This window comes from Polypterus senegalus, chromosome 2 (assembly GCF_016835505.1).
Source record: "Polypterus senegalus isolate Bchr_013 chromosome 2, ASM1683550v1, whole genome shotgun sequence".
Lineage (NCBI taxonomy): Eukaryota > Metazoa > Chordata > Cladistia > Polypteriformes > Polypteridae > Polypterus > Polypterus senegalus.
This window is the reverse complement of record NC_053155.1, coordinates 237,648,407-237,675,809: the sequence shown is the minus strand read 5'-3', so window position 1 is coordinate 237,675,809 and position 27,403 is coordinate 237,648,407. Positions and strand designations below refer to the sequence as shown.

Here is a 27,403-nt window from a genome sequence, read left to right as displayed (position 1 = left end):
TAAACACTTTCACAAACGGTTGACGACCAACACAGTAGCTTCCATGGCGTAGCGCTAAGATTTGCTTCTCAGAGTGCAGCAGAGTATGACGGTGGGGGATGGAATAGCCGGCTACTTGCTGCTCCTCTTAATCGGCACATTTAGAAGACAAAGGACGCTGGCGGAGAAGTGAGAACGGTTTTAAGGTGGGCTGGATCTACGAGTTTTTTTATAGACTCTGCTAATTCTAGTGTTAAAAAGAGCTTATTTATATTTTTGAACACATGCTATCCATGCAGTTTGAAAGACCTGCAACTTTGTTGTTGTGTATCTACACTCCATTTTCTGACATTTTAAGGTCTTGTGTACTCTCATTAAACAAGGTTTAATTTCTATATGCTTTGATCACTTTTCTTTTAGAGGAGCCACTGCGTGCAAAGCCTCTTTTAAGGTCATTTTATAATGTGAATTGATGTTAACTGATCTAACTTGTTTTTCATGATTACACTTGACTTCTGAATCAGAAATATCTTTAATTGAATAATATTTGAATGTTGAATTTTAAGTCTGTAACTTCTAACTAAATTTAATGTGTGGTTATGATTGAGTTGGACCATTAACAGTCTAACAGCATTATACTGAATTTAACAAATAAGTAAACATTTACTAAAAGTGTGTTTGTACATCAATGTGTTCATTAAAATCCTCTGTCAAAACTATACATCATAATTTATAGTCAAATCAGATAAAAGGATGCCAAAGAATATGACCTTTGTGTTCTGCAGACTAGTGCTACAGTTCTACTGGAATCGGTTTTGATATTTAAAATGAGTGCCTCAAAGGATGTGAATTTGCCTACATTTTTAGAAGCGATTTGCATTTTGTCACAAGCAACTATTCCAAGGCTACCATCTCTTCGACCAGTATCTCTTGATTTATGAAGGAATGTTTATCCATCTGGTGATGCCTCAGCTAGAAGAACACTGTCAGATTTACTAAGGCAGGTTTCAGTGAGAATGAGGCAAATAAATCAGATTGTGTACTTAAAGTTTCATTGGTAAATATTATTTTTCCAAGAGAGCAAATATTTAATAAGTAGCATTTTAAAACTGCATAGATGTAACCGAACTGGTGATTTATTTTTTGTTTCAGTTTGAAGTTTCTATTACCGGAGCCCTGGTGGGGGTGGGGGCTTGGGGGTGGGACTGGCTTCATCTCTTGGTCTAATTATACACCTTTTTTTTGTTATTAAGTAATTTAAGGTTTGCATCAAGACTAAATTCATAAGTTGCTCCACAACAGGTTTTATGGGTAACAGCTACTAGATAGTAACAGGTAGGATAAACAGCCTGTGATTTAAGATCATAAGACTGTGGTCTGGATGGTGTTCTGATCAGTTAGCCAGGCGGCATTGCTGCCCAAATTTTGGGATAAAGCAAAAGATCCCATCCAGTTAGGATGAAGACTGTCTCTCTTAAAAAATTCAGGCTTTTCCCAAAAGTCATCCCAAATTTTTCACAAAGCTTTGCTTTTGTTTATGAGTTGAATGAATTGGCCAAACACAAATTCCAACACATTTTATTTTTGCTTTGGTTCATAGTGAGATGGAGTTCTTCTTTAATACCTCAGGTTGCTATAAATAAACATCATTAGTACCACCATGCAACAATAAGGTAAATATTTCATTATTGGGCAGAAGATCGAATTGAGCCTCTATGTCAGAAATATTTGCCCCAGGAGACATTTAACATTATCTGCTGGTTTAACATAATTTGGAATTTGAGCATTCTACACTATAGAATCGACAGTTATGAGCTCTTTTGAACACAGAATTTTAGGTCTGAATTGGTGACCTGGGTCCTGAGGGAATAAAATTTGGCTTCTTAGACCCCTGTTTCACTGTTACCCTCTCTTCCTGCAGCTGATTTGGTGTTGCTGATCTTAGCCGCGACTACACTGGGACCTGGAGAGGCTGAAGGTGAATCAGAAGTAACTGAACTATCTAAACAAACAAAGTAGATCCAATTTTCAGTTTACCTAATTGCTATCAAGTTCCTAACGCAGTCCTCCAGATTGTGTATCTTCCTTACCAACTGTAAATTAATCATTTTTGGAAGGTGAAGCTGTTTGTATTGTGTGCAGGAAAACCTGAACTGTATATGTTGCAGGACACACAACATATAAACACGCCCTTAACACTAGAATTGTTTTGTTTCTACAGTAATCTGTGTAAACACATTGTTAAAACAGAAACGTTTTTTTATATTCTTTGTACCTTCTGTGAAAATATTTCTTTGATATTTGGACTTCAGGCTTCATACATTATATAGTTTATGCCTAAATTTTGTCATCTACTACTAGAATATAAAAACGTTTCTGTTTTAACAATGTGTTTACACAGATTACTGTAGAAACGGAACAGACATGAAATGCGTGTGTTCTAAACAACGATCTATTATTTCCACACTAAAACTCCACTTCACTCCCAGAAAATCAATCAAGGCATGAGCTGGGAGAAGTTTGTGCACGTTCTAAGTCGGTGGGGTATGGAATAGCCGGCTATTTGCAGCTTCTTTTTCTTCAGCACATTTAGATTAACAAAAGACGCTGGCGGAGAGGTGAGAACGGTTTTAAGAAGCGATTTAAGGTGGGACGGATTTACGAGTTTTTTCGAAGGCTCTGGTAATTCTAGTGTTAATGGGCACAGAACGTGTGTAGAGTGCTAAGTTCATCTTTATCCCTTTCTGCAGTAGCTTTGGTGCTTTCTGCTTTAAGCTGAATCACTAGGAGGTTTCACCACATGCAGGCTGATCGATTTCACACTCTTGTTTACTTCTCCTCGTCAGATGTTGGCTTTACTCCAGTTGAACTTTACTGATGGATTTGATTAGTTTTTCAGCCACTTTTTTTTTTGGTGCTTATAAAATGCTGCATGCTTATATAAGATGCCTTTTGTCATGCTCTTCCGTACTTCTGTATGCTGCTGCTTAGGGCTGCAACGATTAGTCGACTACAAAAAATTGTCGACGCGGAATTTTGTTGTCGATGTGTCATAAACAGAACCTTCAATAGAGGCTCCAGTCACAAAGAACCACATTGGTTTTTGTAACTGCAATGCACTACATGAACGTCTGGGGGCAGTATCATTTGCTATTGTTTGTCAAGACTGCACACAGTCCTGCCAACGAAGAAGAACATCTGAGGAGAAGAAGAATGTAGAGGAAAATAAACGTGGTTGCAATGGCGAGTCGGATAGAGGAAGAGGAAGGAGATGGGGGGGGAAAAATTGAGACAAACTGTCTAAAGTGAGGGAGCACTTCACCGAAAACGAAAAAATAGTTGAATGCAGATTTTCATGGCAGCACCATCGCAATGCATGAGTATCTGAAACGAAAGCATCCTGGAGATGTGATGCCACCGTCTTTAGAGAATTTATGCTTATAGTTAGTTAGGGTCAGATCAGGAGGTAGTAAAAAAAAAAAAGCTAACTTTTACAAGTAACAAATTTACACCCAATGTGTTTGTTTTCAAATAATATTGCATTAATGTGAGGATGTTTCCTGATTGGTACTATTCAGGTCATACAATGATTTTTTTTAAAATGTCACATATATTTGTCTCTTCCCCCCAACCCCCCCCGGTGCTGTGCACTGACACCAGAAGGTGTGAGCTTGTTCAGTACTAGCAGCAGCACGCAGGTGGCCAGTTGCTTGTGCTATAACAAGTTCACCTGGCAGCGATCAAAGCACATGTACTGTGCAAGGCATGTACGCAGTCCACTGAGTAAAGAAGAGCGTTCATTGCAGACCTTGCAGAGGAACATTCTTTCCTCTGCAAGTCCTGGAGTCCTGTGCAGACTGGGCAAGATCGGGGGAAAAAAAAAACGTAGTCATTGATTACAACCGCAAAAAGGCACGCGAATGAATATGAATAATGTTGCATCCGTGCCACAATGTTTTCCGAAATGTACTATAAGGTCATAAAATGAATAATTCCAAATATCATGTATACCTGTGTCTCTGTTTTTTTTGTCAGTATGGCTTTGACATCATGGGCCTTAAGGCACATACTAATTCAGCTTAAGCAGCAACACTCAATAAAACTGAATTAAAAAAAAAAGTCAAGTGACAATAAGATACGAATAAGGCAGATGTTATCCATCCAGATAAGAGAATTTCCAGTTTGATTGTCTCAAAACACTACTCACATCTACAGTTATTCCCAGTTGCAGATAAAAAGTACAACATAATCTCCTATGAAGAACAAAAACTTTGGACAGCGTTTTCCCTTGTCTGGACGTGGGTCACCAGGGCCCCCCTCTGGAGCCAGGTCTGGAGGTGGGGCTTGATTGTGAGCGCCTGGTGGCTGGGCCTGCACCCATGGGGCTTGGCCGGGCACAGCCTGAAGAGGCAATGAGTGTCCCCCTTCCCATGGACTCACCACCTATGGAAGTGGGAGGGGCCAAGGAGGTTGGGTGGTGGCCGAAGGCGGGGACCTTGGCAGTCTGATCCTCGGCTACAGAAGCTGGCTCTTGGGATGTGGAATGTCACATCTCTGAAGGGGAAAGAGCCTGAGCTGGTGCGCGAGGTCGAGAGGTTCTGGCTAGATATAGTCGGGCTCACCTCATCACACAGCTTGGACTCTGGAACCAATGTTCTTGAGAGGGGCTGGACTCTCTACCACTCCGGAGTTGCCCCCAGTGAGATGTGCCGAGCAGGTGTGGACATACTTATTGCCCCCCGGCTTCGGAGCCTCTTCATTGGGGTTTACTCCGGTGGATGAGAGGGTGGCCTCTCTCTGCCTTCGGGTCGGGGAACGGGTCCTAACTGTTGTTTGTGCGTATGCGCCGAACAGCAGTTTGGAGTACCCACCCTTTTTGGAGCCCCTGGAGGGGGTGCTAGAGGGCATACCTTCTGAGGACTCCCTCGTACTGCTGGGAGACCAGTGCTTACGTGGGCAATGACAGTGAGACCTGGAAGGGCGTGATTGGGCCCCTCGATCTGAACCCGAGCGGTGTTTGGTTATTGGACTTCTGTGCTCGTCACGGATTGTCCATAACAAACACCATGTTCAAGCATAAGGGTGTTCATATGTGCTCTTGGCACCAGGACACCCTAGGCCTCAGTTCGATGATCGACTTTGTGGTCGTGTCGTCAGACCTGCGGCCACATGTCTTGGACACTCGGGTGAAGAGAGGGGCGGAGCTGTCAACTGATCACCACCTGGTGGTGAGTAGGCTTTGATGGTGGGGGAGGATGCCAGTCAGGCCAGGTAGGCCCAAACGTGTTGTGAAGGTGTGCTGGGAACATCTAGCAGAGTCCCCTATCAGAAGTAGCTTCAACTCCCACCTCCTGGAGAACTTTGACCACGTCCTGAGGGAGGTGGGGGACATTGAGTCTGAATGGGCCATGTTCTGTGCCTCGGCTGACCAGAGCTGTGGCCGTAAGGTGGTTGGTGCCTGTCGTGGCGGCAATCCCCAAACCCGTTGGTGGACACCGGCGGTGAGGGATGCCATCAAGCTGAAGAAGGAGTCCTATGGGACCCTTTTGTCCTGTGTGACTCTGGAGGCAACTAATAGGTACTGGCAAGCCAAGCGGAATGCAGCCTCGGTGATTGCTGAGGCAAAAACTCGGGCATGGGAGGAGTTTGGGGAGGCCATGGAGAACAACTTTCGGATGGCCTCGAGGAGATTCTGGTCCACCATCCGGTGTCTTTAGAGGGGGAAGCAGTGCAGTGTCGACACTGTATATGGTGGGGATGGTGCGCTTCTGACTTCGACTCGGGACGTTGTGGGTCGGTGGGGGGAGTTCTTTGAAGACCTCCTAAATCCCACTAACGCCTTCCAATGAGGAAGCATAGCCTTGGGACTCAGAAGTGGGCTCCCCCATCTCTGGGACTGAGGTCACCATGGTGGTCAAAAAACTCCTTGGTGGCAGGGCCCCTGGGGTAGATAATAATAAATTTTATTTATATTGCACTTTATATAAGCAATCTCAAAGTGCTACAGAGTAAAATAAAGTAATAAAACAAAAAGACCTAAAAAAAAAAAAATACTTCAATAATAAATAGATGAGATATGCCCAGAGTTCCTCAAGGCTCTGGATGTTGTAGGACTGTCCTGTTTGACATGCGTCTGCAACATCGCATGGACATCGGGGACAGTGCCTCTGGATTGGCAGACCTTCTTTAAGAAGGGGGACCAGAGGGTCCAACTACTGAGGGATCACACTCCTCAGCCTCCCTGGAAAAGTCTCTTCGGGGGTCCTGGAGAGGAGGGTCCGTCAGACAGTCGAACCTCGGATTCAGGAGGAATAATGTGGTTTTCATCCTAGTCGCGGAACAGTGGACCAGCTCTACACCCTTAGCAGAGTCCTGGAGGGTGCGTGGGAGTTTGCCCAACCAGTCTACATGTGTTTTGTGGACTTCGAAAAGGCGTTTGACCATGTCCCTCAGGAAATTTTGTCGGGGTGCTCCAGGAGTATGGGGTGCCGAACCCCCTGATAAGGGCGGTTTGGTCCCTGTACAACCGGTGTCAGAGCTTGGTTCGCATTGCCGCCAGTAAGTCGAATCTGTTTCCAGTAAGAGTTGGACTCCGCCAGGGCTGCCCTTTCTCACAGATTCTCTTCTTAACTTTTATGGACAGAATTTCTAGATGCAGCCCTGGCATTTAGGGGGGTCCGGTTTGGTGGACTTAGGATTGGGTCATTGCTTTTTGAAGATGATGTTCTCCTGTTTGCTTCATCAGGCAGTGATCTTCAGCTCTCTCTGGATTGGTTCACAGCTGAGTGTGAAGCGGCTGGGATGGGCATCGGCACCTCCAAATCCGAGACCATGGTCCTCAGCTGGAAAAGGGTGGAGTGCCCTCTCAGGGTTGGGGCGAGATCCTGGCCCAAGTGGAGGAGTTCAAGTATCTCGGGATCTTGTTCACGAGTGAGGGAAGAATGGAGCGTGAGACCGACAGGCGGATCGGTGCGGCGTCCGCAGTGATGCGGGCTCTGCATCGGTGTATCGTGGTGAAAAAGGAGCTGATCTGTAATGCAAAGCTCTCAATTTACCAGTCGATCAACGTTCCTACCCTCACCTATGGTCATGAGCTATGGGTAGTGACCGAAAGAACGAGATCGCGAATACAAGTGGCTGAAATGAGTTTCCTCCGCAGGATGTCTGGGCTTTCCCTTAAAGATAGGGTGAGAAGCTCAGTCATCCGGGAGGGGCTCAGAGTAGAGCCGCTGCTCCTCCGCATCGAGAGGAGTCAGATGAGGTAGCTCAGGCATCTGATTAAGTGTTCCGGGCACATCTAACCGGGAGGAGGCCCCGGGGAAGACCCAGGACACGCTGGAGTAACTATGTCTCCCGGCTGCCCTGGGAACTCCTCGGGATTCCCCTGGAAGAGCTAGAAGAAGTGGCCGGGGAGAGGGAAGTCTGGGTATTTCTGCTCAAGCTGCTGCCCCCGCGACCCGATCTTGAAAAGCGGAAGAGGATAGATGGATGGAGATAAAATGTAACAGCATTCGATATCTGGGGGGCCAGTAGTATGTATTGTGATCGTTCGTGACTGAGAGAATAAAAGTGAAAAAAAACTTTTACTATACATTTAATACAGTGGCTGTTACAGACTCAAATCAAATGTATGTGTTTATTGTATAATATTAACAATAAGAGCAACTCACTACTCAAAACGGTAAATATATACGAGGCAGTCAGGATCCTGATTATAAGTCAGCAATTCCTACCACTGCACCACGGAAGCTATTGTATCATCCTTGAACCTTTTGTGAAAGTGTTTATTTGATCTTTGCACTTCAGGCTTTACACATCATGTAGTTTATGTGTACATTTTCTCATTTATTACTAAAATATGAAAAATTTCAGTTTTATTGATGTATTTTTTGGTTAAGTTAAATGCACTTTTTTTGTTTAAAGACTATGTGCATGTGCGCTTTAGTTTGTATTGTTTAATGTATTTCTTTTTTACTGTGTTGGTCACACTAATACAAAAACATCTGATTATTTTCAAATTCATATGTTTCACTGGTTATTTTAATTTGATTATTATTAATTTTAATCGTGTTAATGCAGAGACATCAGGGTGATATTCACAGGTTGACAGATGTGAGTAAATGAGGTTAGACATGCATTAAAGCCCAGAACAGTATGTGCAACTACAGGTCGCAGGCATCAAAATAGTCAGGCATGAAATAATCATGACTAATCAAAAAATAAACATATAAACATATGATAATAACATAATCATTAGTTGCAGCCCTACTGCTGCTACCGTAAAGGTATTATAATAATAATAAAAAAAAAAAGATAACGAAGAAGAAATATTTATTGTCAGTTAGTAGGGGGTAGTAGTAATAAACATGAATGTGTCAAGAACACTACTGGGGCTCTTTTATACCAGCAGCAACATGCCTGCATAATGCTTCACTGTGACTATGACAGCCAAGTCAGATGTTTTCTTTCTTTTAATTTTCTTAGTGTTTATTTGAAGAGCTTCTGTAAAGAGCCAATTTTCCTCCATGAAATAAGTTCTGTCCATCCATCTATCATAAAAACCTTTAAAGAAAATATCTCAACAGATGTATTCATAGCAAAAAATCCTTGATTTTTTTTTTTAAATAAAAAAGTGACACTTTACTGCTGCTGTTCTCTTTGCCAAATGAAGTTAAAACAAGGTAAACAATATACACATGGTACAACATTCAGTTTCATATGAGAACTTAGTTAACTGATTTGAAGCCTAGAACATTTTAACTTTATTTTTCTGCTGCTTCATCAAGTAGTCACTTATCATATTTATATTCATTACATATTTCTGTAATATCTAAATCATGCAAATTAAAATAACATCTCTCATAAGGTAAATGAAACCAATCCGTAATATGGCAGACAAGATGGAATACTGTAGGAGCGCACCTCAGAAAGAAAAACAAGAGTGTAACTTTAAGCAGGTGTAAGATGCAGGAAAAAATGGAACAACCAGTCAAGTGTCTACAAAAATTGAACAAGGGCATGGAAGAAAATAAATGAAACAACCAATCTTTCTGATCACTAGCACAAAATTGAGCAGAAGGTGTAAGAAAGAATGGAACAATCAATAAAACGTAGTTTGGAAAGGGAATAGCCAATCTGAGCATGAACTAAAAAAAAAACGGAACAGGCTTATTACGCTCAGATTTTTTTCAACACATTCAGGGGTAGAGGAGCTAGGAATTGGAACTGTTAGAACAAAAGAGGAGAAAGATCAGTCTGGAGGAGGTGCAGTCGTGTTTCATTCCACAATTTCAAACAGCTGTAGAATCCTTACCAATGTACATTGAATCTGCTGTACTGATTCATGGTGGCGTAGAGCCTAATGAAGACAGCTAGATTCGAATTAGTCAGCTTCATGTTCATATATATGTATTTGTGTAAATATATTAGAGTACTAATACCAAAAATTTTCCAAGTGTTTAATATTTGTTAGCTGCCAATTTTGTAGCTTTTGGTTTTTTGGTTCAGTCTTGCAAAATTTCTCAAACTGTTGCAGATTCCTAGGAGAATGATACAGTATGGTATTTTTAAGAATATATTATAGTTTTACTGTGTTTCTCCCCCCTTTCTATAAAATAGTGATGCTGCAATCAGTATGGGGATAGTGTTTTGTGATTGAGTTTTGCTTTTTGTGTCCCCCGTTTTTTTTTTACTGATTTTAAAGTATTCTTCAGTCCCTTCAAAATCTTTTGACTTCTGTTAGTCAAAAATCTCTTCTTCAGTTCATGGGAAAGCTTAGTTTTCATAATCCAGGTAAATTTGTTTGAAATGTTTAAATGCTTAGAGGTGTATTCTTTTCAACAAACATTTTATATTTTTTAGTTTTTTTAATGATAGTAAATATTAAGGGGGAGTACTTTTCAAAGCTGGATTTTCAGTGGGGGTGTGTGTATGTGTTTGAACTTGCACATGTCTGCGTTAATGTAGGTTCTTGTTCTCTCTCTGTTGAGGAGAGGCGTTTTGCTATTTACACGAGCTTAAGTTATATTACCTGTGTAACTTCTAGTAACAGCAGTTATCATAAACAATCTACTCTGGTTATTTGAAAGCTTAATTTTGTTCTCTTTTCTTTTTTTATTGCATGTGATCTTAGAATATGTGGTTGTGGCTCAGGTGAATCGGGATGCTCAGCCTGTGGCTGCTGCAAAGCTTGTGCACGAGAACTGGATGGACAGGAGGCAAGACAAAGGGGCATATTTGATGCTGTCAAGGAAATGATTCCCTTAGATCTGCTTTTAGGTAAAAAGAAATAGTCTTTCCACAGCAGATAAAATGACATTTTTCATATTGAGAGACCAGACCAAGTTTTCTGTGCATTAATATTTGTTATGAGCAATAAATCCTTGTGTAAAAGCCCTTCAGTGGTCCATACCTGTAGTTTTACTTAAGAATTTAATCATGTATGTAAGGTTCTAAATTTGTTAGACACTAATTTTTCTCTAATTGATTTAATTGTTTAATTAGTTGTTTTTTTTTTTTAATTCATTTCTCTTTTAGAAAAGGTCAGTAGTGCAAGATTTGAATTTATAAGGTGTTTTGCAATACTTGTATTTTTGCATAGTCTTTATTTCTTAACTCTTTTTTGCCATTTTTCTATTCATTTGCTTCTTTTCGGTGAAGGTGTACCTGAATAATGACAGTTTACAGTAGGGAGAGCAGACACCAGGACACTGAACTCTGCAAGTGCTAACACTAGCTTAATCACTAGTAAATAATGAGAACCTCTGAAAAAACCATGAAAATCACAATGTTGATGATGAAAAACTTAAAGCCAGGTTAAAAAAAATTAACTCATTATAACATATAAAAATGCTTGCTGCATTTCAGTAAAATTTATCAAACTAGTTTTGAAATTTCCGATGTTATGCTTTATTATTCTATGTCATTTGTTGTGGTATTCACTTTTTTAATTGTCATTATTAGGATTTAATTAAGGGAACAAACTCCACAGAATTCAGAAAAACTGAATAGGAAAATGACTAAAGAGAGTTTTAAGAACTTAGAACTATGGAAAAAATATGAAAATTTATGAATTTGCTATAAATGCAAATATCACAATACTACTCTTTTCTAAATGCAAAATAAAAGATGGAAAAAAGACCAGTTAAATAAACAGTAAGATCAATCTGTCTGTCCATTTTTGAAACCTGCTTATCCAGAGCAGGGTTTGCGGTAAAGCTGGAGTCTATTCCAGAAAGCACAGACTGCAAGGCAGGAACAGTTTTTTGGTAAAGTGCAAGCCCATGACATGGTGAACATATATATGTACATCAAGGCAAATTTAGCATCTTCATTTCACCTGACCTGCATGTCTTTGGACTGTGTGTGAAAACCAGAGCACCTGCGGAAACCCCGTGCAGACATGTGGAAAACATGCAAACTTCAAGTTCCAGTTTCCTGTTGTGGGGCAAGATATGAATTGAACATTGCTGTACATCTATTACCCATTTTAAAGTAACCAAACACTGATCATTGCCATGGACCTTAAGTATTCTGATTATTTTCTCACTGCTTCTTTGCTAATTCACTTTCTTCATTTTTACATTTTATGTTTATTTTAACCTCGTCATTTTTTGTATGCTGTCTATGATATGCAGTAATTTTCATGAAACTGATTTCTGTCTTATATTTATTAATTTTGATTATTTTGAATTCACAAATTTTATCTGTAGCTGTTTTTGTTCTTCCAGGAGTGAATATTGAAGAACATATCCAAATAAGACAGGAAGAAAAAAGACAGAGAATTAATCGAAGACACAGACTAGAGGAAGGAAGAGGTACAATGTCTTTCATTAATGAAGTAATAATAAACACTGTAAATAGTAATGATTGAGTACTGCAGACAGAGCATAGACTCTTTTTTTGGTGGCATAGATTTTGCAGCCTTATCTATTTACAAAAAAGGCTTCCTAAACTGTTGCCTACATTTCACTTCTGTATTATTCCTGACTACAAAGATGGTAGATCAGAAAAGACAGCCTTGAACTTCAAAGAACATTAAGTGAAAGTGAATATGGCTTTATAAGTTTAGATAATTACTATCAATTAATAAGCTAGATGCTATAGTTTATTAGAATTTGTATCTGTTCATTTAAGTTTAAACATTAAAATCAGGGTTAAGCTGCAATTTAGCCCTTTAATAAAAATAATAAAAGAAAGTAGACTATAAATGAAAATTAGTGCATACAAACTGCAACTGCATTATTGTGAATTTTTCTGGGCTTTTTTCTTCTTTTGCTTTATTTTATTGATCATATTTCCCATTTGTGAGCTTTCCCATGCATGTGAAAGTTTCTTTTTCCTCAGGCCCCCTTGTATTTCCTGGTCCCATTTTTATGAACCATCGAGAGCAGGCCCTAGCCAGACTAAGACCCCTTCAAGCACAACTAAAGCATAAGCGGGACAAACATAAAGGTACTTTAGTCTTCCTTACTGCCCTGGAGGGGACATGTGCCCTATCTCCAGGTCATCTATTCCATCCGGTCTTTGTTTTAAAGATCTGCACAAGATACACAAATATATTTTTTCTTCTTTTTTTCTTATTTGACTTGGTATACATTAACCTGAAGAGAGATTTTTTTTAGAGATATAACTGAAAAAGGTCATCTCTCTTGTCCCACTTGTGTTTGGTGTCATTGGTGTAGGAAGACTTACTTTTATCTTATTTGATACAGGTTTTTTTACTAATGAAATTGAGAGAAAAGGGCTGTCCATGGGGTTTTCATTTGCTTAGATCTGGCAGAATGTAAACTGTTGAAAAGATTAATAGGAGGTATAAATGTAAGCATCATTATTAAACCTATCTTCTCTGTAAATTTATATTTAATTTCAAACAGTTTTTGCTTTTTCATACCATGTCGGCAAAGGAGTACAGTTATCTTTTCCAGGAACAGTATAGTTGCTCTTGTATACTTTTATTTATTTATTTATTTATTTATTTATTTATTTATTTATTTATTTATCCCTATTTTTTCACTTGTATGAAAGGAAAAGTTGCCTTCATTTTTATTTCAAATAATCTGTCTGCTTGATTATTGTACTTTTTTTATATAAATCTTATAATTTGATTGGCTATTTGTGATAATCTTTCAAAAGATAGCAGATCTACCCATTTTTCAGAATGTCAAAAATAGTGATGCTTAAAAGTGACTTAATTGGGGTGGGGTCGAGAATCACTATTCTAAAATTACAAGTGTAATCCGCATAGTTTGAAATATTTGAGACACCAGCAACATTTTTGGCCTGCAACATGGTGACTGAACTGCTTACATTTTCTTAAATTTAGAACTTTGCAAAAGTTGTATTACCTATATGGTGGTTAGTTTCTCTTTGTTCCTTGATAAATACAATTTTGCCTTCTCTCTTTTAAGTATAACAGTGATTTATGCAAGTATAATAGCATTGCATTTTGTTATTTTGCCTGTTTCTCTGTCACACTGTAGATTCAAGGATTAGATACTGATGACAAAGTATGTGTCTGTAGATTATTCAAGCTATTTATATTAGCCCATAAAAAAGCAGGTCCAAAGCATTGCAGTGTCATGTGACTGCTATTTTCAAATAAACAAATTTATCAATTATTTAGTCATACAAAACATATTTCTAGAACTTTTGTTAGGATAGATAAGATACATGAAAATAAAAATGTGAAAATATGTTTGGAATTTTTCACAGGGGAGATTTTTGATATTATTAGATTCATGTTCTAACAATTAGGTTTCTATGAAAAGTAAAACGAACCATCTGAAGGATATGTAATTCTTCCTTTTATAATTTGAAATAAAAAATGTACTTTACAGTTTTTGATCATCCATATAATTAAAATTTAGTGTTTGAGCTCTTTTTTACTCTTAAGCATCAGTTTGCATAAATATTTTCAAGAGGTGGAATGCCAGTTTAAAAGGAGATCTGTTAATATCAAAAATATCTCACCATTTAAGAAACACCTGACACTTTTTCTTTATGGTATTTTGTGAACTTCACAATAGGTGTATCATTTAATTCCTAGCAGAACACACTTGGCATTGTTAGTAATTGTTTTTGAGAGGTTTGATTTTGCTTAATCAAGGATTTTAAAATTGGAAATGTAGCTCAGTTTTGCTTGAAATCCATCATTTCTACACCATTTTGATACATTTTTATACATTTCCTCATTTAATATGTTACTAAACTTTTTATTTTTGAACACTTATTTATTGGGATGTTTTTACAGAGCAGATTTATAACATACAGTGACCTATTCTCTTTATTAGTACTATTCTTTCATTAATTCTCTAATACCTCTGCTTATACAGTAACAAATAAAATAGAAAATGGCAGTTTAAAATTGTGTTTTAGGAAAAAACTTAATACTAGTAATATGTGGCTTCAACTCAGTGTGTAGATATATATTAAGTTCTTCTGATTATATACAATGCATGTTCTTTCTAGCATGGTTATTCATTAGATGGTGAGTAATTCCTTGTTCTTATTTTTGCAACTCCATCATATTCCACATAATACTAGTTAAACTGTTACATGATGGTCTATACACATTTGTAATTGTTGATAAGCATACAAGTGAAAGAGTCAGTCTCTTGCTTTCTGCTGTTACTATCCAGTGTTCTTTTCTTACTGGGGTGATAAGTTTGTTTTTGTAAATTTAATAGGTTGACTTGTAGTGAGTCAAGAGAAGGAGAGTGCCATACCTATAAGACAGCATTGCCACATGCTGTCATAGTGCCACAGACAATTTTAATGAAATAATGCTACAAGTACAGTTAAAACAGCCTGTTTCTACATCCTGTTGGTGTACTGTTGCATTTATGGATTAGTTCCTTGATTATTTCATGCCTTATTTCTTGCCTAAACATGAGAGAATGGGTAGGGGAGTTTTAGCAATACCTTTTTATTCTTAGTCAAAAAGACAAGCTTAGAATGAGCTGGAAAGTCCTTGGTCCATTTTGTAGTCTTGATATCTCTGGTGAGAGCTTGGTTGAACCAGTTGACTTTGTGAACTTTAACTACTCTGGCAGTGTTGACCCTTGGCTGTTTATTTTTAATTGCTGTGAAAATGGATGTGTGTATATTATAGCTATGCGCCTGTCTCGACAAACATTCTCTTTGTTTTCTTAATTTATAAACTTCTCTGAGATCACTGACCAGCTGTGATGATCACTGAGAAAATGTTAACCTTATGTTTTTATGGAGAATGAGAATAACATTTTTTATTTAGTGGGTTGCAGTGGGCACCAGTTGGAGTGAACGCTGAACAACTTCAAACAATACTCCAGTGTTCATGGAAAAAATCTGAAGTTACTTGGGTTATGTAATCCTCCATGTCAGTTATGTAGATGTAAATTCACAATATTCAAAACAGTTTTTTTTTTCTTTCCCCTAAAATCAATGTAGTGCATCAAAGTGAGGTGTGCTCAAGCAAGTTCAAACATTTGAAATGAAGACAGGGTTCTTTATGAGTGATTGAATAGAGAAGCTGGTCTTTAATTCAGAAGCTCAAATGCACTTAAACACTGTTCACATTTGTGAATTACTCTGATTTTCTGTAAGTTTGTATTTATCAATAATTTTTATCTTGACAATTTATAAACTCCATAAAATTATAATGTGGGGGTGAGTAGACTACAGCTGTGACATAGTGCAATTTGGTTTGGTTCTCCAAGGAGGCTTTTCATCATCCCCCAAATTAAAACTGCTTGATTTGACTAGACAGAGATTTTACCAGTTCTTTTTAGGAAAAAGAAGTAACCTGAATTCATATCTTTGATTTTTACAAAGGATTTTGCAGTGCTTTTTTTTCCTCCCACATCAAACTGTGAAAATCATTTACATTTTTAGTTTTACTGTTTAATCTCCAGATGGCAGTGGAGAACGAGGAGACAAGGATGCCAGTAAAATTACTACCTATCCGCCAGGAACAGTACGCTTTGATTGTGATCTTCGTGCTGTTCAAGTCAGCTGTGGATTCCATCACTCAGGTTTGAAAATCTTATTGAACATTACAATTAAAATGAAAGTGATAATTGAAGGTAATACAATTTTGAAATCAATACCACTGGAAAGAATGTTTGTCAAATACTTGGCAATATATTTACCCACTTGTGTTACTGATTTCAGCCATAATAATTTTTGTTTGCAAATGATAAAATTCAAGCTTCAAGTTGTTGTGAATTTAATTAAACTCTATATTTTTGTAACAATCAATAAAATAAATTTAAGATTAAATAGGTAGTTTGGTACACTCAGCAGTTAATTTAAACATAACTAGTCTTATTTGTTTGTTTTTCTGACAATCCAAAATTTAAACACATTAGTCTTGTTGTTTAAAATTACTTTAGTGTATTTCCTTTAACAATCCAAGTAACTGGATTCAGAGTTTTTTTTATTGTTTCCAATTTTATTATTTGACTTTTCAAATTAATTTTGTAAACCTTTCCCAATCTGATATGAATATATACAGATATCTATCCTGACTGTGCCCCACATGTGCAAAATTAATAAAAATGTGTCTTGTCTTTGACCTTCATGAACACCAACAGCATGTTTCCTGTTAGGCTACTTAACATTGTTTTCAGTGCAAAGATATCTGAATTGTTGGCATGTGATGGCAAGGAACAGGAAAGGAAAATGAAAGATTATAACTCTTGCTTTAAGTATAATTGTCACTGCCATATCTGTACAAAGAAACCTGTAGGAATAAGAAAGGCGGCATTGCTATTGGGGAGAGAAGAGTTTGATGCGAAATAGTAGTTTTTGACAATTTCAGAATGTCTAGGGGCATGTTTGATTACGTCAAGCTCTGTCTGCAAGATTATTTTGGAAGAATTTACACAAGCGGGGGCAATTCCTGTCAAAAAACATGTAGCAGCTATGTTGTATTGGCTGGCAACAGTTGCCCCATGTGCTTATTTAATCCTCTAAGTCACTTTCTTTTCATTGTCTTAGTTGATACTGAAATAATTTATCTTCACTTTCTGTGCACTTATGACTGCATAAACATTGGCATAAAGTTAATTGGGGAATATAAATTTCCATGCAACTTCCAATTCTAGAATTCAGACGTACGTCACATTTAAGTTACTTATGTCTGTCTCAGATTTAGTACCACATATTAAAATGCTCTGGATCTGACCAGAAATGTTCTGATTTACAATTGTTTTTTTCTATTCACACTTTTCTCAAATGATCTGATATGTGTCATGTGCTGTATGAGTGAAAAAGTTGGATTGTGCTGTAGTGTGAATGTAGCCAAGTTTTGGGTTTTTGAAAAAACATGTTGATACAAATTTAAAGACCATTTATGTGTTTAATAACTCAATTATTTGTAATTAGCAAGTTCGGCAGTTTGCTCTGTGGTCTATAGAACCCTAGACTAGAGCAGTAGAAAATGAAATGTATTTATTTTTAGAACAGTGCCTAAAGTTTGTTTACTAAACCCTAGTGACACAGGAATTGCTGTGGTGCTTGGGCTTAATTGCGTGATATCTGGTTCTTCATGAAGAGTAATATTACATATTTTTTACAATTCATTTATCTCCAGCCATCCATAAATTGTATATTTCTTACAAACTGTCTTTGTTCCTTTCAGGTTTATGATGTGGCAGTCTTATCACAGAGTCAGTTGGTCACTCAAGCGTCTAAAGTTACATGTATTTGTTTTTTGCACTTATCATCACATCTGCTTTTCAGTCTCCTGTATTAGATTGGAGTTGCTAGCTGCAAATTGCCTTTACTTCTTTGAACAAGGACCAAAGGAGTTGAAGGTCTCATTCACCTCCTTGTTGAAGCCCAGATTTGCAAAAGAGATACAGAAATGCAGGCTAGAAGCATGCTAGGATACTAAGGACATCAAAAGCATGAGCTCAGAGAGAAGCAGCTTGATTATTCATGCTTCATAGTAGTGTCACAGTAAACAGTTGCTTAATTACCATCTATACAGTGGGTATGGTAAGTATTCAGACCCCCTTCAATTTTTCACTCTTTGTTATATTGCAGCCATTTGCTAAAATCATTTAAATTATTTTTTTTCCTCATTAATGTACACACAGCACCCCATATTGACAGACAAAAAAAAATAATTTTTGAAATTGTTGCAGATTTATTAAAAAAGAAAAACTGAAATATCACATGGTCCTAAGTATTCAGACCCTTTGCTGTGACACTCATATATTTAACTCAGGTGCTTTCCATTTCTTCTGATCATCCTTGAGATCACCTTCATTTGAGTCCAGCTGTGATTTGATTACTGATTGGACTTGATTAGGAAAGCCACACACCTGTCTATATAAGACCTTACAGCTCACAATACATGTCAGAGCAAATGAGAATCATGAGGTCAAAGGAACTGCCTGAAGAGCTCAGAGACAGAATTGTGGCAAGGCACAGATCTGGCCAAGGTTACAAAAAATTTCTGCTGCACTTAAGGTTCCCAAGAGCACAGTGGCCTCCATAATCCTTAAATGGAAGACGTTTGGGACGACCACAACCCTTCCTAGAGCTGGCCGTCCGGCCAAGCTGAGCTACCGGGGGAGAAGAGCCTTGGTGAGAGAGGTAAAGAAGAACCCAAAGATCACTTTGGCTGAGCTCCAGAGATGCAGTCAGGAGATGGGAGAAAGTTGTAGAAAGTCAACCATCACTGCAGCCCTCCACCAGTCAGGGCTTTATGGCAGAGTGGCCTGTCGGAAGCCTCTCCTCAGTGCAAGACACATGACACGCCGCATTGAGTTTGCTAAAAGACACCTGAAGGACTCTGAGATGGTGAGAAATAAGATTCTCTGGTCTGATGAGACCAAGATAGAACTTTTTTACCTTAATTCTAAGCGGTATGTGTGGAGACAACCAGGCACTGCTCATCACTTGTCCAATACAGTCCCCACAGTGAAGCATGGCGGTGGCAGCATCATGCTGTGGGGGGTTTTTCAGCTGCAGGGACAGGACGACTAGTTGCAATTGAGGGAAAGATGAATGTGGCCAAGTACAGGGATATCCTGGACAAAAACCCTTCTCCAGAGTGTTAAGGACCTCAGACTGGGCCGAAGGTTTACCTTCCAGCAAGACAATGACCCTAAGCACACAGCTAAAATAATGGAGTGGCTTCACAACAACTCTTGTGACTGTTCTTGAATGGCCCAGCCAGAGCCCTGACTTAAACCCAATTGAGCATCTCTGAGAGACCTAAAATGGCTGTCCACCAACGTTTACCATCCAACCTGACAGAACTGGAGAGGATCTGCAAGGAGGAATGGCAGAGGGTCCCTAAATCCAGGTGTGAAAAACTTGTTGCATCTTTCCCAAGAAGACTCAAAAGGGTGCTTCTACTAAATACTGAGCAAAGGGTCTGAATACTTAGGACCATGTGATATTTCAGTTTTTCTTTTTTAATAAATCTGCAACAATTTCAAAAATTCTTTTTTTTGTCGTGTCAATATGGGGTGCTGTGTGTACATTAATGAGGAAAAAAAATTATTTAAATGATTTTAGCAAATGGCTGCAATATAACAAAGAGTGAAAAATTGAAGAGGGTCTGAATACTTTCCATACCCACTGTATATCACAAACTAGCCATGTTTGTATGTTAGGTACCATGATGGCTGCATCATTTTCATTGGGATGTATCATGCTGGCAATAACTGAATTGGAAGCTGAAGAAGAATCAAGTAGAGTACTTTGAGCCAAATTTGGACACATTTACAAGAGCATAATTACCTGGAACTTTACTACTTAAGTAGCATTGCTTTAGTTTTAGATGCTCTGGCTTTACTTGAATTTGATGTTGATGTTTCCTCTACTAATGCTGTACAAATATTGTTCTCATATATATTTGTTAACAACTGTATAATAGTAAAATATATTCAGAGGTTTTTCTATAAGAAAATGCTTGTAGATGGTGTTTATTAGGCAGCAGTATTGTTTCTGTAAACTACTGTATATATGGTTTATTTTTAGTCTTTAGATTAACATTTTCTTTTAGGTTTCATTGGATTTATTATAGTAAACCCAAAAGAAACTCAGATTGATGACATTAGCTCCCACAGTTTGTTTCATTTCACTTTTAAGTTTTCTCATTTGTTTTTTTTTTTTTTTGTCTTGAGATGGCTTTTAATCTTCCACCCACATGCGTTATGCTTGTTTTTGAGTTTTTGAACACAAGTTTTGTTTGTTGCAGCAATGTAAATCATATTTATACTTGTGCATAATCTGTTAAGCAACGTTCAGAAGATATAGTAATGTGAAACATTGAAAAATGTGTCTAAACAATTGGATACTGAAGAAAATGCTTCTCTTCAGAAGCAAAATATGAATAAGATACACTTTGTAAAGATTCTTTAACACTCCAGGAGAAATGTTAGATTTCCCAAAATCAAACTAGTGCAATGCTTTTGCTTTTTAAACTTCCAAAAAAATTTTTTGTAAAAACTGGCAGGAACAATTTTTTTTTTGAGATTTTATTAATTTTATTGCAATCATTCCATACAAATCAATCAATTTTTACAAAAAGTAGAATTGAAAACAAGTCGACCCCCACCCCTGAGAGAAAGAGCAAGGCGAACGGAGTAAAATTTAAGGCATGTAAACATACCTAAATTGAAAGTTTGATAAGCCAATAGAGATGAATGGAGAAGAAAAAGAAATACAGAAATAATTGCTTCCTCTGTGCTTTAATAGCTTTTTTTAAAATATTACTGATTAGATCCTGCCATGTTTTGAAAAAAATCTGTACAGATCCTCTGAGTATTTGATTTTTTCCAGTTTCAAATAGTATAAAGCATTGGTTTCACACTGACTTAAAAGAGGAGAGTTTGGATTCTTCCAGTTTAGCAGAATAAGTCTGCGTGCCAAAAGTGTAGTGAATGCAATCACAGTTTGTTTGTCCTTCTCCACTTTAAACCCATCTGGAGGAACCCCAAACACAGCTATTAATGGGTTTCAAGGGATTGTGACACCAAGGCTGTCTGAAAGGTAATTAAAAATTTTGGTCCAGAATGATGATAATTTGGTGCAGGCCCAGAACATGTGACCCAGTGAGGCTGTGACTTGATTGCAGCGTTTGCAGGTTGTATCTTGCCCTGGAAACATTTTGGAGAGTTTTAGACGAGACAGATGTGCTCAATATATAATTTTGAGCTGTATAATTGTATGCTTTGCGCATATGGAGCTTGAGTGAATTCTCTGCATTGCTACTTTCCACTCCTTTTCTGATATATTAATTGAGAAATCTTTTTCCCAGTGTCCTCTTGGATCTTTGAAAGGGAGGGACTGTAAAATGATTTTATATATTGCAGAGATGGTGTCTGAGTCCTTGAAATTGAGCAATATTTTTTCCAGCATGGATGAGGGTGCAAGATGAGGAAAATCGGGAAGGTTCTGTTTAACAAAGTTCCTAATTTGAAGATAGTGAAAGAAATGTGTAGCTGGAATGTTAAATTTGGAATGTAATTGTTCATAGGATGCAAAGACATTGTCTATATAAAGATCTCTAAGCAAGTTAATCCCAAATTTTTTCCAGATATTAAAAGGTTGAAAAAGGTTGAAAGGGGTGATTCTCTTGCAGGGGTGCCACAGATAAAAGCTTCTCCATCTTAAAATGCTTTCTACTTTGGTTCCATATTCTAAGTGAGTGAAACACAATTGGGTTATTAGTATATTGCCAATAACTTGCATTTAATGGGGCACAAAGCAGGGAATATAAAGAAGTACTGCAGGATTTTATTTCTATTGCGGACCAAGCCTGTGCTTGTTCTTCTATTTGTGTCCAGGTTTTTATAGCTAGAGCAGTTATATTAGGGACAGAGTCATTATTTCTTTCCATATGTTTCTGGTCATTGTTAAAAAAAAAAAATCTTTGTGAAAAACTGAATAAAATGTGTCTATTATTATCCGCTTGCATTTGTTAATATTAACAAAATTTTTCGAACCCTGCACTGGTAACTTAGTTGGCATTAGAGCTGGTTCTTGTACTTACACTGCTTTGAGTGGAAAACATAATAAGGCTATATGTTTCAGTCGGCCACTATCTATTACCAAAATAATACAAGCCAACACAAAATTGACATTAAGAAGAAAAGGAGACATGCCATGTTATAGATATTGAAATGTTGCATCCCAAAGTGCAGCTTCGTTTTTTTTTTTTCATTTTCTTTTAATGTGGTAATGTATTGATTTTGTATGCATTGCATATTATTTGTGGTTCTCTCATAGCCTGGGAAAACAGGGCTATACATTCATTTAGGTGGGCATTGTGCTGTATAAAACATTTGTTTGTGTATCTTATTTCTGTATTTGTCTTCATCGTGTGGTGGCCCAATACGAGCCCATTTCTGTATGTGAGTTTTTACTTCAGTTAACTCGACCACCATAATCACAGGGATTCTGTCTATCTTGCTTCTGGTGCTGCTTAGATAGACTATTACTGTCCACAACTTTTTATTGGACCTGGTGATTTAGAAACTGAACATATAAGTTTAGAGTCTTCTTCTCTCCTGTGAGGTGAATTAAGCTGTTAACGGTTTTATATTGAGCTACGTTTGAAAAGTAGAGTAAGCGTCCTTACTTAACCTCATTTTCATTTAAAGACCTTTGGAAGTTAACACTAAAACCTAAGGTAATTGGAAGAGACAAATTAATGAAGTTATAAAATTGTAATGAGCTGCTGCTGAAACCCTGAGTTTAATTAGGAGATTTGTGTGCCCCTAGTGGATGAAATTTGGCCAAAGAGTGTTTAGTTGACTATATTTAAGGTTACATCAACCCTGCAGATGATTCAGATGATTTAAGATTGCATTATTTAAATTTTACTACAGGCAAGGTGAACAATCCTAAAAAACCTTTTACACAAAAATTAAATCCTGCTTTATATGATGATATAAAATGATGTTGTAGTCATTCTCGGCTTTACAAGATGCCTGTTGTCTTTTCTAAGACTCAGACCTTGGTTGTTAAGTCTTGGACTCTGCATTGGTAGCTCTATGTATTTGAAATTATTTTGCATTAAATTATTTTGTCTAATATTTTGCTAGGTTTAACGTGTAATGTACTTTAAAGAATTAAACTGAGCAACTGACAAAGTACCATGTGTAAAATAAATATTCACATAGATACATGTATTGGGAAATGTGACAAATGTAACAAAATAGTATGTATAAATAGATGTTTTGTGGCACTTTTAATTGTATGTTTAAATGTCATTTTGTTATTATTTATTTATTGTGACATATCAGGATTCATTTATATATTTTTATTTTATTTTTGTCTGAAATATTTGCCTCTAACAATGTTCTTAAAGAGTGTTGAGAGCAGTTTTGTTTCTCATGTTAACAAAAAATATGGGTCGAGGACAGAATGACTAAAGTAATTTGGCATCTATGGGGGTATATTAAGTGTGAGGAGAGATTAAAAGTGGTGAACCTAATCAGAATTAGTAAACAAATATAAAGAGATAAGCATGATTGAAGTGTTTAAAATTGGGGAGAGAGTTGGTTAATGCCAGCTGTTCAGTTAAAATGAGCTCATCATTAAAAGCACAGGGTCACGGGTGGATGGTATTTAAGGATAAATTTCACACTAAGCTTTAAAGTATTTCTTTGCACAGAGAACAGTAGATGCTCATAATTAGTTGCCAAGCAGTGCAGTAGAGAGCATAATTTTGTAGTACTTTGAATTTTGGACTAAATATATTTTGCAAATCTTACTTTGCTGCATTTATGTGCCTTCCCCCAAAACTTCTGTCATATTTTGTTAGAATCTACTGAATGCTATAAATGAGTACTAAAAATGAGAGTGTTGGTAAGCTGTCTTAAATAATACAATTCTTCTTTTCACCCTACTGTATTTCCTGCTTTCATGTATGCTAACTTTCTCCAGCCTTTGTCTTAGCAGCCAAATATTTGTCTGTGGTGCATTGGTAACATTTTCTGGTAGAAGACTTACCTTTTTTATCATGGTTTTGAGGAATGCCTCATCTAGGCACAGTCATGATAGAGCTGTATAATGCTTCTAAACCATTTTTTATCGTTTTCATCTGGCTGTTGAATAATTTAATTTAATACCCATCACTGATCTTTTACTTTTTGAAAACTCTGATGATTAAGCATTGACAGGTAGTACCAAGTAGATTTTTATTTTGGGTCCTTTACTGATCTTATCCTGAAATCAATCGCTATAAATTAAATGGTTAGTTAACTCATTAGGCAATATTTATTTCAGTTGGTTACACACAGTCTATTTAGATATTTTTTATTGAGTGTTTTTTTTTTTTTGTTTAAGTGGACACTTATCTGACTGTATAATTTCAGCTTATTAAATATTTTTGTTTAGTTTCTATGATTTATTTCTTTTCCATCTTTTGGAGATATTCAACTTACATGTATTACAATCTTTAGTATAAGAGAGGTCTAGGAAAGAGAGTGGTAAAAGAAACCGTTTTTGTAATATCAAGTATAGCTTAATTGAGAAGTCATCATGTTCTTTTGTATCTTTTATGTAATTTGTATATATATATCTTTTGCACATAATGTTAATATTATGGTATAATTTTCCAATTTAAGATACATTACTTCAATAGGTATAAAATTTCCAACTCCCATGTATTACAGTGGTACTGATGGAAAATGGAGATGTATACACTTTTGGCTATGGTCAACATGGGCAACTAGGACATGGTGATGTAAATTCCAGGTACCCACCAATCTATACGTTTGTCTCTATATATTTCTGTGTGCCTATCTCCCTGTATGTATTTGTGTATGTATATATATGTGTTTGTGTGTGTGTGTATTTATGTATGTATGTATGTATATATGTGTGTGTGTGTGTGTGTGTGTGTGTGTGTGTGTGTGTGTGTGTGTGTGTGTGTGTGTGTACATATATATACATACACAGTGGAACCTCGAGATACGAGTTAAATTCGTTGCAGCACTGAGCTTGTATAGCGAATTTCTCGTATCTAGAACAAACTTCCCCATTCAAAATAATGTAAATCCAGTTAATCCGTTCCGCACCCCCAAAAATATCAACATAAAAATCAATTTTCCTAACAAATAACACTGATAAATAATATATACAAGTGGAACCTCGGTTTGCAAGTAACTTGGTTTACGAGTGTTTTGTAAGACGAGCTAAATTTTTTAATTAATTTTGACTTGATAAAACGAGCGATGTCTTGCAATACAAGTAGTATGGATACACTTTGTCTGCTGAGCGTCATGTGAGCATAACTGAGCCGATGGTTCTTCTCTCTCTCTCTCTCTCTCTCTCTCTCTCCTTATCTCTCTCGCTTGCGTGCGCGTCTCTCTCTCTCTCCTTATGTCACTCGCTCGCTCGCGTGCGCGCCTCTCCCTCCTCTCTCTCTCTCTCTCTCTCTCTCTCTCTCCTCTTTAGGGCAATCGTCTACTATTCTCCATCTGCATGTCCGCGATATTTTTGGATACGCTTATACAGCGAACTGCTACAGCGAAACAATGAAATCACAAACGCACAAATGCGTAGATTCTCACGCTACGGGAGAGCAAGGAACACTGAGTGAGCTGACGGGCTGGCAGCGTCCGCTTGGGTGAATCCCAGAGTCAAGGCGGATTGGGAAACGCGTCACGCATAACCACAGCCTGGCTCGTTACGCGATCTTGAATTTCTCGTATACAGAGGTGATCGTATCTAGAGGTTCCACTGTATGTGTGTGTATGTATATATATACATATATGTGTGTGTGTGTGTATGTGTGTATGTATATGTATGTATATGTGTGTATGTATGTATATATGTATGTATGTATGTATGTATATATATATATGTATATGTGTATGTATATGTACATATTTATATATATGTGTGTGTATAGTGTATAATTTTAATGTATTTATTTTTTCTATCAAATTAGTCAAGCAGCAAGTTTTTGTTTGAGATTTCTAAAATTTCTTATAGGGGCTCCCCCACCCTTGTCCAGTCCTTACCTGGACCAAGCATTCATGTTACAGCAGGAAGCAATCATACTGCAGTTCTTCTAATGGATGGTCAGGTTTTCACATTTGGGAGCTTTTCTGTAAGTAGAAACATACATTTCTTTTTACTTTTATAACATATTTTTACCTTTTAACATCAGCCAGTCACATGCAAATGTGTGTTTTTCCTTCTAATAATATAGAATCACGTTTTACAATTGCAAAAATGTATACAACATATTTTCAAGTCTGCATTAACTAAATGCATTAAACACTTGAAATACTCCTCCTTATAAATAACTATAAACATCAATCAGGTGTTATTTGAACCAATAATTTAGCTGATAAATCTAAAACAAAATGTTTCTGACATTATTCCTTCTGGCATTAATAGCATTAAAGTTGTAGATATCTTATCATAATAAACCGTGACATTGATTAGTCAACCTCTAGATAATAGGATTGATAAGGTATATCAACAAATTTCTCTAGCTGTATAATTCATTCAGAATATAATTGGTAATGTAACTGCTTTAGGCCTTAATTAAAAGAAAGAAGGTTTAGATTTTCAAAGAAGCCATGAAACAACAGTCTTTTCTTATGACAACTTTAAGTCTTTGTATTATTCTGGTCATATAAAGGGGAAAAAAAGAGATGTAGTACATACAGTATAATTCAAATGTGAACTAGTAACCTCCAATGCAGAAACTGTTTAGAACTAAGTAGATTTAATTGAGGAGAAATGGAAAATGTATAGCTACCATTCTGCTAGCCAATATAGTTTTACATATAAGTTCATAAATTAAAAAAAAAATGTTTTTTTATTGTTTGGTGACTTTGCAGAAAGGGCAGCTTGGAAGACCAATTTTAGACATGCCATACTGGAATGCAAAACCATCCCCTATGCCAAATATTGGAGCAAAATATGGACGCAAGGCCACATGGATTGGTGCCAGTGGAGATCAGACTTTCCTAAGAATTGATGAGGCACTTATAAATTCTCATGTTCTTGCAACATCTGAAGTTTTTGCCAGCAAGCATATCATTGGTAAATCTATTACGTTTCTTAGATTTTAAAAACAAAATTGTGAAGAAGTAATGAGTTCCAATTTGCAAGTACCAGCACTAAGACAATTTTGATTATCCTGCCATGAATGACCCCTTTTAACAGGTACTAAATAATATATATTGCCTTTGCATATGATTGGATCATTACAAAACACAAACTATTGATGACAACCATGAACCTATGTCAAGGAAAAGACTGCAAAAAAAAAAGGTTAGCGGAGATCAACAAAAGTGTTGATATCTGGTACAAGTTTATGGGTGCATTACAGTTCTGAACCAATTGATGATGTGAAATGCTTGGTAATCCTCTGAAATATAACTACTCTCTCTGCTGAATGTGCAAATGATATTTGAAAACTGCAAGTGTTTTAAAAAATTTGAAGAGTTCA

At 37.0% G+C, this 27,403-nt stretch overlaps 1 protein-coding gene across 1 annotated transcript in view; it reads left to right on the top strand.

Annotated features, from left to right (window-relative positions):
• mycbp2 (MYC binding protein 2) overlaps positions 1-27,403 on the top strand; it is a 503,803-nt gene that overhangs the window by 184,059 nt on the left and 292,341 nt on the right. The window contains 7 exon segments of the mRNA XM_039745368.1: positions 10,112-10,257; positions 11,709-11,795; positions 12,325-12,432; positions 15,873-15,992; positions 24,606-24,687; positions 25,930-26,047; positions 26,790-26,994. Coding sequence (XP_039601302.1) covers positions 10,112-10,257; positions 11,709-11,795; positions 12,325-12,432; positions 15,873-15,992; positions 24,606-24,687; positions 25,930-26,047; positions 26,790-26,994 — 866 coding nt within the window.